An 11,843-nucleotide genomic window follows, 5' to 3' on the forward strand; every position below is an offset into this window, starting at 1 on the left:
TGACACAGGAAAACCAGGGCTCTCTGTCACAGCAACTTAGCAGCCAGGCACAGACCTTGTAAAGCATCATAAATAACATCTGATGGTCTGGCTCTGGGGACCCTGACACTATGGATCACCCCACCCCCACCCCACCCCACCCCACCAAATCAACTTGTTTTCATATCACACACAGAAGCAAAATAACGAAAGGTTTTGGTGTTACTTTACCTATGTGGTTTTCCCTCCAAAAACTAGAAAGACTAGTTTTTGGCCTTTGGTTTGAGCAATTCTACTATAACCTCTATAACAAACATTCCCAGAGCTCAGCCCCAGACCCTTAAGAAAGCCCATAATAAATCCCCCCCCACCCAGTATTCTCTCCACACAGCACATCCCAGGGTTGTACTAAGCCTCAACTATTCTTCCGCCCCAGGAGCTAAATACTTTGAGTCAAAGATCTTTAATTTTTTTCCGCTTCTCCTTCCTTCTTCCAGTTATGCCAATTCTATAGTACCCATGTCCTCAAAGACACACCCTAGCTCTCTTCCAATTCAAACCCAGTTTTCCGTCCATTCTGTTCCTGGAGACCAGACCAACTGAACAGAAAGCCTACAATTAGACTAAACCACTCAAGTCAGGGCATCCAGCTGGAGTTGGTGCCTGGACACAGCAAACTCTCCCAGTTTGGCCTCCTAAACTTAGACCCTCAGTCATTTGGCAAAGTCCTTGTAACACCTTGGGGTTTTATATGTGTTCTGCATATTTGTGTGACCGGATGCATGTAGAAGCCAAAGTCTGGCATCAGGTGTCTTCTTCAACCACTCTCTACTTTATTTCTTCTTCCTCCTCTCTTTCTCCTTTCAGATAGCGTCTCACTGAGTAGCTCTGGCTGGCCTGGAATTCGGAGATCTGCTCTTCCTTTCCAGTGCTGGGATGAAGACAGGGGACACCTTACCCACGTCTACTGCATTTCTTGAGACAAGGTCTCTCAGGGAGCCTGAAGCTACCAATGAGCTCCAGGGATCAACTCCAGAGATTTCTGCCTCTCCAGAGATGGAGTTCAGACATGTGCTGCCATGCCTGGCACCCTTTGGGTTTCTTGGAACACATCTTTGAATGGTTTGCTTTGCAATGACCTAGAAATCCAGAAGCGGGTACTGACACACAGGCACAAAGGTGCTCAGGTTTGTTCTTCTCTGCACTGGATGGTAGACTAAGCATCATATATTCTATAAAAGACCTGTATTCTTGACTGCCTACAGATTTCACAAGACCAGATGCCATGCTTCCGACTAAGGATAGGGATGGAACCTGGAAATCTTTCCTTGGATTGAAAGAATGCTTCAGGCTAAACTCACTACAGGTTGGACCTCCCTAATCTTAGAATCTGAAAGACTTTGAGAAACTGAAACTTTCTGAGCGCCAATGTGTCTCCACAAGTGGAAAATTCCACATCATAGAATGGTTTCTCTCACAAAATTATTAAAAGCAATGTATAACATGACCTTAAAGCTATGGCAACAGCACAGATTGTTTTCAGACCTGAGTCTCACTCCTAAAATCATCTAATTATTTATGTGCAAATATCACTGTATTAAAAACAAGCAAGCAAACAAACAAACCCCAATTTGCCAGGTAGGGTATTTTCCTGCAATCTCAGCATTCAGGAGGTGGAGGCAAGAGTTAGGGTCACCCTCTACTATAGTTAGATGAAGGTTAGCTTAAGCAATAAATGGCCGTCTTAAAGTCCCAAATAAATACCTCTTGTCCCAAGCACTTTGGATAAAGGTTATTCAACCTGCATAGGTAAAATACTAACTTGTTTCCTTTGGACAGGTATTTTGGTTTCCTGCTATGTACTTAACCCAATGCCAGGCCACAGAGGATAAAGAGGAAATAAGCTGAGAGAGTCTAGTCTGGGGCCAGGCTCCTTGAGTTTAATTTTGGTTGTCCCACTTATTATCAGGGCCCTAAGCCAGCCCCTTCACCCCTGGCAGGCTGCTTCCTCCTGCATGGAACAAGGATGGAAATAACACCCTCTCCATAGGTTGCCATACAGATACCACGCTAAGGCAAAGAAGGCAGTTAGTCTACTGCCCTCGATGCCCACTGGAACTCCATAAACACTGGCTATTATTACCCCACAGACCATCGACTGCAGAGTCAAGTTTGGCCTAGAGACCTATTTTGTTTGGCCCGCACATTTTCCTTTTCAATCAAACCAACATTTAAAAACGGGTAGATTTTTAGACTAGGTTGGATGTTTGGCAACACACATGAGAACCTTGGCTTCTGGCATCCACAACCCAAGGTGAGGGCCCTAGTCACTCTTTTGATAACACCCAGCTTTTCTCTCTGTAAGCACAGCTCTTCCTGACTTACTCCTACCTCCCATGTGACCCTTACCTCAATTGTTCACGAAAGTAACAATCCATATTCTAGATCAATCCTTCCTTTTTTTTTTCTTTTTTGAGACAGGGTCACTTTAGCCCAGACTGACCTGGAGCTCTGCAATTCTACTTACATATCCAAATGTCTCATCATTCCCCAGACTGAGCAGTCCAACTGGTGGCCCTCATGCTAACCAACTTCCTGCTTCCCTACCATGGGTTCAAGTCTCCTTAGCCTAGTCAAAAATGTTCAACAGGCTGGGGCATTAAAGAAGCTAAGCTTCTCTCCACCTGGCCCGAGGGTCCAGCATGTTTTCACATTGTCTGGGGCATTAAAGCAAAGCCACATCTGTATCTTATCCTCAGAGATTGTTAGCCAGTATACGGCCCAGGTGTCTGTTGTTTTAATTTAAAGATATGGTCTCATGAAGATGGGGTGGCCCAGGCATTTACTGTCCTGCTTCTACTTCCCAAATGCTGGAATTCAAGGTATATGCCACCAGGACAGAATTCACCCAAGAACATTTTAAGGTATACATGGATGTACTCTCAGACCAGCCAGTACAGAAACCATGGCCTCTGGATCTGAAAGCCCAGTGAAGTCTAGTGACTCTCATACGCTCCACTGATACTTCTTGTGTGCATCGTACAAAGGACAAGATGAGTCGTGTTACTTTCTGACTCTTGTTTAGTCTTGCTTGCAGATCGACTTGTACTTAAGGCTTGTCTCCCCAAACAGACTGTAAATTCAAGAGTGGGCAGATCCCCCACCATATTCTTCTTTTCTATCCCCAACAGAGCTAACGGGGAGCCAAGCCCATCGTAGGCATCTAATGACAATGCTTCTTCTCAAACAGTTCATTCCACAAACAAAAGGCTGAGAGTGTATGGAGAACCAACTACCCTGATATCTGGGCAGGAAGGTTTGTTTGTGAAAGCCGAAACCAAGAATAAATCAAGTATAAGGGATTTATACTGTGATGTGCCAGGAAAAGGCACAAGTCATCTAGGGAAGTTGTTCAAGGCTTGGGAAGTTGGGGGGGGGTGTTCTGCATGAATTTTCTTCAGGTGGGTTGGAAGGAGCAGGGCAACAAAAGGAAAAAGACCAGGGTAACCAATGCTTAAGAGGGCAACCTGTGTCTACCCAAAACACCCACAGGGGGTATCCACGTAGCAAGTCAGGGAAAATAAGGCAGGAGAAATCAAATCAAGTCTTTACCATACCCCAAAGCCAGGGAACCAGCTGCAAGTCACTTGGTTAGAAGGAGCTTTTCAAGGCTGCAAGTCTAAGCCGCTAAGAAGAGGCAGAGGGAGCAGGGGGAATAGGAAGAACGTGAAGTGAAGAACAAAGCAGACTGTGGCAGCACCTATCTGTGATCTCAGTGCTGGGGAGGATCAAGAATTGAGACCAGCTAGATAAAGAACTGCAGCTAGATAAAGAACTGGAGGCCAGCTTGGGCTACTGAGACCATCTCAAAACCAAAACCAAACACAGAACAATGAGAACAAATGGCTCAGTGGGAAGGTGAGAGGCCTCTGGTAAGCAAGACACATGCCTGGCCCTCACTTACAGACCCAAGGAATCTCCAAGTTAGTAAAAACTCAGTATCCATGATACTCCAGTTTCTGAACTAGTCTTAGACCATGGCTTTCTGTACAGACATGAAATTATGTTAACAGCACAATTAGCATTCCTTGTGCCATTTCACCAACATGTTCCATCAGAGAAATAAAGGTTTTATTCATAACATTTAGTACTGCTGATTGTACTATGACAATAAGAAACTTATTCTTCTCTTTCTCCTCCCAAGTCAATGGGCAGCTTAGAAAGAGGTAACAAAGACCAGGGGCCCAGTGATGGCAGTAGGCAACATCCACTGTAGGATACACTCCTCCCCCTCCCAGGAACCATCATTCTTAGAGGTGTAAATGGTTTGAAATGAACACTAATGGGTAATGAAAAAACCAAGACACAGAATACAGTGCAAGAGAAGGCCACAAAGGGCCTGGCAACTCTATCATACCTCTGTGGGGCACTGGATCAAGCACTTCCCAGACATCAGCTCATTTCTTCTTCCCCCTTGTGAGTACTCCCCCACCCCAGAAAGATGAGCAAATGGAGAAGGTAGCAAATGGAGAGTCATACAGCTAGCAGGTGGAGGCAGAAAAGGAACCCAGGCAACTCCAGCCACCATTTAACTTTATACCTAGCTGTCTCTCACGCTGCCTTTTAGGAGGAGTGTGGCTTTTATACTCATGCCACCATCTTTGCACAGAAAGGCCGAATGTGGAATGGCAAAGGTGATGGTCTAAGACTTGAGGATGCTGCTCCGGTTATGTTTTCCCGAAGTCCCACCACAGGAAGGAGTGAAACATGCAGGCCCTGTCTGTGTTCACTTCCTACATCCAGGAGTTCATAGCCACACACAACAGATCACGAAACTAGGGCAGGATGGAGCTGTTCTCAGCAATCACTCAAAAGCATGCTAGAAGAACTACAAGGTTCTCCAGGGCAGACTGGCAAGAGCTGGCAGGGAAGGCCAAGGGCATTCACCTCCTCCAGCCATCAAATGTGCTTCCAGAGGAACTCAGCTTACTGATAACGGGACTCTCATCAATTGCTACTCACGGCTCACAGGAAGTAGGCCCTTATGCACACAGGGGACCTTCCTGGCTTGCGGATTACAGATAAACAGATACCCCTGTCCCAGGGCAGGCTGTGAGCTGCAACCATGTTGGATTATGTTTCACTTTCCGGCTTCAGAGCTTGAAGCAATTCTATTTTTAAGCTTTCTCGGTTCCACAAGTAAAATAAGGTCATTTTAAGGAAATGAGCTTTGGCTTTAGATAACTTCCTCTGAAAGAGTTAACTGATCGGCGGCTTTGACACATCAGAAATCTTCCTGGAGCTAACCACAGAGGAAGAGCCTCTTGGTCAATGGTACAATGCAAAGGCCCAGGGAACCTTGCGAAACCGTGTCTGTCATTTAGGATGTGGATGGTTGAGGGTACCTCCTGTGATGTCCCTCTCCCAAGAAAGTTTCAAAGATCCTTTTAGGCTGTTGTTGATTAAGTAAAATCATCTCTCTCAGGGCACTAGAAATGTCACACCTAAAAAAATAATTTGAATTTCAAACATCAGATCAAGCTTAAAAAAAAAAAAAAAAAAAAAAACCACTGCTACCACTATTTAGGAAAACCTGTCATTCCTCTCCATTTAAAAGTCCGTTTCACTGAGTGTGTACAGCAGCCTTGATTTCTTAGCATCTCTGGGAATAAGTTGTGACTTCAGAGCTGGTGGTTCAAAGTGCACTTCTGATGAAAACTTAAAACGTTGTCCACACACCTAAGTCTCCCATGTAGGGCATCTAAGACCATTAACCCTCTCCTCACAAAAAGAGCTGATAAGAAGGCAAGAATCTCCAGTTTCAGTTCTGGCCTGCCCTCTGCTGCCTTGTGACCTTGGCTGAGCAATGTAACTTGCAGTGGACCTTTAATTGTATCACCTGCAAAAGAAGCCAGGTTGGATAATAAGAGCTACGTATTATAAACTCCCACACTATGAGTCCCAAACCATCACATTTACCAAGTAGTGAATATGCTAACCTGAAATATTGGCATCAAGTTATAAGAATGCTGCATGGACATTACAAATGGCCCCAAACAGTTGGGCTACCGAAGAGAAAGCAAACTGAAATCACTCATTCTTTTTTATCTACTGGATTCAATCAGCTATCTTCTCACTGGCTTCATCCTCAAGCTAACATCGCTCCTGTCTTACATTACAAAGCACAGCCTCGGCCTGGTACTCAGGGTCTCCAGCAAAGTTAAGTTTATGGGGACCTTTTGGATTCCACCCTGGCTTTACCACATCTTCGCAGTTGCAGGTAAGTGTGGCCACAAGACCGACTCCCATTAAGGCCGGGTAGAAATACATTCTTACAACTTAAATATTTGAGGTGAACATTTAAGGCAAAGGTATAAGATGAAAATAAACTAAACATTCCCCCCTACTGGAAAGCCACCTAAATAATCCCACAGAATTAACCCTACCCACACCTTGCCAGTCTCTTGAGTGGCTGCTTTCTGGTACCTTCTGCAGTATATCCCTTCTCTGTGTGAGAGCATTTTCCCAGGCATTCTTAGAGGGCAGACAGGATGGAGAAGGAAGGTCCTACATCTGTGGTTTCCCGTTTATCTGGTCTTTATTCATAGTCCTGTGAAGTATTACTGGGCGGGGGCTCTTCACCAACTGTAAACAGTTCATGAAACACTATTTACAACTGCTAACAACCAAGAAAATACATCAAACCACATATTTGTACCTCAAAGAATTCAGGGATGTTCCCTTCAGCATGGGGGGCAGAGGTGGAAACTGGAATCTTTCTTCCTTGCACTATTTTCAATTATCTTCACAGACCTTGGGGTACTCAGTATATTAAGTAAATGGTCTTCACCCATCCTGATTAAAATATTACTAAAAAAAAAAAATAGACGGGTAAAAAGAATTGGAGTTGGCTGGCTTGGGGCAACGTTTATACCCAGTCATATGGACTATTTATATAAATAATCAGGGTAAGTTGGAGAAAATAGCCAATTGGAAGGGACTAAAAGTGTGTGTGTGTGTGTGTGTGTGTGTGTGTGTGTGTGTGTGTGTGTGTGGTCTCACTGGAAATGACAATAGAGAAAAGTAGGGGAAACTGCTTTTTACTTCTAAGACACAAAATACTCCCCCCACCCCGCCAGTCTTTTCACTCCCCAGGTGTTGGTATTTATTCCTAAGCCCAAGGTAGACAGATATTCTTTTCCCAAGTTAACGTTACACCACACGCTGTTAAACTCCACAGACTCTGTCCTTCTTCCAAGTATTATACAAGGTGGCGATTTTTAGAAAAATCCACATTAAAAAAAATCCTTTCCTGTTCTCATGCTTGGGTGCTTTAGCTCGGTTAAGGGTGCTTTGTTCCCAGGGATGATTAGGGTGGCGCCCTCGGTACTGATTATAGTGGAGCTATTTGTCCTGCCCACGTCTGGGCATTGCATTATATTAAAACTTCCATTTTGGGGTATGTAGTGACTAAAAATTCTCTCCCAGCTTCAACTTGGCATCCACCATACATTTCTGTAGAAGCAAGATTACTGCATACAGAACCACAGGAACCCACATTTTTCTTCTTTCAAACTTGTTCAGGAAAAGAGACCCTGCTGAAATAGCATCTACAGTCTTCCATTCTCAGATGAGATTTATTAGGCATGGAGGGCTCCTTTGAAATGTATAACCAGCAGGTTGCGATGACTGAATTAAAGTCAATCTGACGTGATAGGCTACTGCCTCTTGCATTAACAGATTCTCAATTTCCTGGAAGAATGGAATTACATACCACTTTAGATCATTCTGTTCATATAGGTAAACAAAGGGACAGTTATGTATGCAGCCCCTGAGTTATAAAAATACTTGATTTATGAAGACTAATTTTATGGAGCAGCTACTATTTGCCAGGCCTTGTACTTAAGTATTATACATGTATTATCATATTGCTTTTTAAAAACCTCAAAGTTAGAATTATTACCTTCCTATTTTGTAGAATAATGAACAATTCTGACAGATTAAGTTATTTGTCTAACAGCAGACAGCTTGTAAATGAAGACAAGAGGCTACAGTTAATGAGAAGGCAAGCCACTTGCTCTGTCAAGCTCTCAAATGTTCTGGAGTCGGAACATGAAAGTAGACCCATGTGGGTCTAGAACTCTGATCACCTGAAGAATCTCCCACCTCTTCTTGAACATATAATGTTTGAATAGTCCTATTTTGGTTCATTTGACACACCTTCCCAACCTTCATGCTCAGGAGAAAACATCAACAGAATCCCAAAACACAGGGTGGTACATGTCTTTAATCTCAGAATGTGGACACTCGAGTCAAGATCAGGAGTTCAAGGCTACAAGAGACCCTGCCTCAAAAATAAAATAAAATAAATTTCAAGACTGAACAGGAAGCCTACTGAAATACTGATAAGAAGAAAAAAAAAAATCAAACATTGCCCGCAATACTGAGGACTTTGTATGCACTTGGGAGATAAAACTTCATACCCCTCCCAGAAGATACAGCATTGAAATCGTAGATTAACCAGTGATTCAGCATACATTACAATCTTACATAAAATGACTTTTGAATATGTATAAGCATTTATATCCCTATAATGAAACATTATTTTTAAGTATCCAAATTCAAAACAATCTATACTCCTGGAATAACTTCATGGCAAGAAGGCTAATAAAGTTTAGAAACAACTTGCAAGACAACGAAGGCAATATTTTTGTATTTTAAATACTTAACTACAGTGAACTACACATAAATCTGGTTAGACAGTCTTGGTGACCTGGTCCAACAAATAGTCTAAGTTTTTTTAAAGAGCAATTTAGTAGTCTCACAATTTCCTATTATCAAAAATAACGTTCCCTGCAAACCTGAACCTAATCCAAGAAGCATGTCAATAGCCAGTTGTTCCAGGTTATTTATGAAATAGGAACCGATTGTGTAGGGGGAAATAGGGTTTCTGTATGGCCAAGCATGTTTAATCAAGTCCGAAAAATTATTTACTGCTAATGAAAGAATGGAATATTCTGTGCCTGAGAATCTAGCACACTGGATACTGAATGTGTAAGCAGGTACTGTACTCGGCTTCCCCCCTGCTGGCAGACCCTAGTCACTAAAAGGATGAGCCTCTTTTACTGGGACTGTATCGCACATCCCCAGTAAGTATCTCTAGGCTGGAAAGCACTAAAGATCCAACCCAGGGCAAAATTATGAACAGAAAGAGAATTTTAAAAAATTAATTATTTATCCACCCACCCCATTTCCTAAGTCCTATATATGTGCACAGACTTTCTTCTTAAGACCCCAGCGAAATATTGATTGTGCAAAACAAACACATCTAGACCTAAAGCTAGGTGAGGTCCTCGACTGGTATTACCATGCAACCACAGATAGCTGAGTCCGGGTGGGTTCTAGCCTGGTCTGGGCCAAGCCTCAACACGAGGGTGAAGACAGGAGGCATGGAGGAAGGAATGCAGGAAAGAAAGGAAGAAGGGGAGACCTCGGGGCCACACTTCTTTCTAGTAGCAACAAAAAGGGAAGCCGCATACTGACCTAAATCATCTCTCAAAGGCGCTTTATAAATTACAGGGACAAAGGGAGGGGGTGGCGGGTGGCCTGGGAACCCCACAGACACCCTACCCTCTGACCCGCCCCCTCCCCCTTCAGCACAAGGGAAGCAAGACAGAAAGCAGCTCAACTCGGCCACGGGCGTGAAGCCCTCATCTGGGTTTCAATTGCCCATCCATCCACCCCCCAAAAGAAACACACGTAAACACTATACCCACCCCGGGGGCGGCCACTCCCGCCCCGGGGCTCTTAGAAGCGAGGCCGGGGATTTACTTAGTTAGATTTTTCTTGCTTACTCATTTCCCTCAAGCACCCAACCCCCCGTTCCCACTCCAAAACCCCGCTCGGTCGCTTATCCTCGGCTCCGGGCCCCCCGGGGATCCCGGGTCCCCGCGGTGGTGGCTCGGGCCCCCGCGCCGTCCGGGTCACTAACCTGCTGCTGTAAGGGCATTTCCGAAAGCAGCCTGGCTCCGGGGGAGGTGGGGGGCCGGCTGGAGAGGGGGCCCGAGGCCGAGCGGAGCGGCGGCGCCGGGCGAGGGCGGGCGCCGTGGGGGGGGTGGGGACGGGAGAGGGAGGGTGGCGGTGCTGGGTGCGAGGGCGCCGGGACGGTCCCAGGCCTGGGAGCCGGCGAGCAGGAGGAAGTGGGTGCCCCCTCTCCCCCTCCAGCGCCCCCTCCCGCCGCCACCTCCTCCCCAGTCACAGGCGCGTCCTCCGCGCACGTGTGCGAAACGTCACCGGCGGGTCCCGGAGAGAAGGGACAGATCCTGGCGGCGGGACGGGAACCCGGCTGCCCCCGCCCTCCGTCGCCGGGGGGCGGGGAGGGGGACAGGGCGGGGAAGGAAGGGGCAAGGGGAGAGGCGGGTCAAGGGCAGGCCCGGGGCCCGGTGAGCAAGGCCCCGGCGCTCCGGCCACGCGGGCGCCGCCGCTGCCACCGCGGAGATGCGCCCAGGCCGGAGCACCCGCCTGCCTGTCCCTTGTCGCAGACAGCGCGAGCCCTGGCCCACCCGGGGCTCTCAGCTCCACCTCCCCCACCGAGATACCCCTCCACCTCCCAGATCCCCTTTGTTGCCGGGAGCTAAGTCCCCAAAGGTGCTAGGCACTGGAGCCCCTACGCTCGGAGCACGCCTGCAGGACCCCCGGCCGCCCAGGGGCAGCAGAGGCCGAAGGGGAGGCAGGCACGCCTGGGGTCCCCGGTTTACATCCCCTGGGGTCCCCCACTCTCCAGTGCACTACACCCTCCCCCACCCCCTTCTCCATCCGGGGCGTGACCCCTTCCTACGCCCGAGAAAGAGGAAGCTTCGAGTTGCAGGGGAGGGGAGAGTGGGGGTAGGGAAAAGTGCAGGAAAAGAAGGGGGGGCGCGAAAAGTTTTGGAGTGTTAGATGTGGTTCGCAAAGAGGGACTCCCCACTGTCCCGCGCGCCTGCCCAGACCCCCAGGTCCTCCCAACGTCCGCAGGGAAGCACCCCAAGTCTAACAATAAGCACACGCTGGAGGGACAGCTACGAGGCCCACGATGCTCAGCCTCGCGCTCTCGCAGCCACCGCTCCCGGGAGCCCGCCTCCCACCTGGGCTAGGGACGTTGCGGAGGGAGGGTATTACCGGAGGGCCGCCGCCGCCGCCGCGTCCTGGTGCTGGTGGCTGCTGCAGCAGCCCGGCTCTGCTGGAGGGTCCTTGTGGCGTGCTGTAGAGGAGGCTGCCGGCGGTCGGCTCCGCGCCGGGGACACTGGGGAGAAGGGGGCCGGCGGCCAGGGTGCTGCTTTGGAGGGAGGTGGCACAGGACGTGGTGGAAGGGTTCGTAGTGAGGATCTGGATGTACGTGCCCGGGGCGGCGGCGGCGGCGAAGCCGGGGCTGGCTAGCAGTGCCCTTTTGTCCATGGAGGCTGCAGCGGCGGCGGCGACGACAGCAGCCCCCTCCCCACCCCCGGCGGTCACCAGGTACTGCTCCAGGGCGGGCTGGATCCCCTTTCTCATCTCTCGCTCCTGCTCTTTTTTAGTGTTACGATATATTAACGTATTGCTTTCAATTTCTTTATTATTTGCAGTCGGAGTTTCCAAGTCTCTCCTTCTCGCCTCCCCTCCCGGCGCTTCCGAACCCTCTCTCTCTCTTTTCTTTTTATTTTTCCGCACCGCACAGGCCCCAGGGCCAAAAATAATCGGGGGTCTGGAGAGAGGAGGGTCCCGGCCGCACGGATATCAGGCCCCGAGGGGAGATGGAGGCGTCGGGGGCGGCCGATGCAACGGATTGCGAGGCGGCGGCGGCAGCCCGGGTGCTGCGGCCGGCAGCTGAAAAATGGCTCCAGGAAGCT

General features: G+C 48.1%; 1 protein-coding gene across 4 annotated transcripts in view; it reads right to left on the reverse strand.

The window, feature by feature from the left end:
- Positions 1-11,543, reverse strand: part of E2f3 (E2F transcription factor 3) — an 80,253-nt gene extending 68,710 nt beyond the window's left edge. For 2 of the 4 annotated variants that reach the window (XM_027409312.2, XM_027409311.2), the window contains exon 1: positions 11,137-11,543. In XM_027409312.2, the coding sequence (XP_027265113.1) occupies positions 11,137-11,508 (372 nt within the window). In that variant the 5' untranslated portion in view covers positions 11,509-11,543. Of the gene's footprint in view, positions 1-9,970; positions 10,399-11,136 lie in introns of those variants that run through there. The other 2 variants (XM_027409314.2, XM_027409313.2) reach the window with 2 other exon arrangements.
- Between the last annotated feature and the right edge of the window lie 300 nt (positions 11,544-11,843).

Source organism: Cricetulus griseus, chromosome 3 (genome assembly GCF_003668045.3).
Source record: "Cricetulus griseus strain 17A/GY chromosome 3, alternate assembly CriGri-PICRH-1.0, whole genome shotgun sequence".
Lineage (NCBI taxonomy): Eukaryota > Metazoa > Chordata > Mammalia > Rodentia > Cricetidae > Cricetulus > Cricetulus griseus.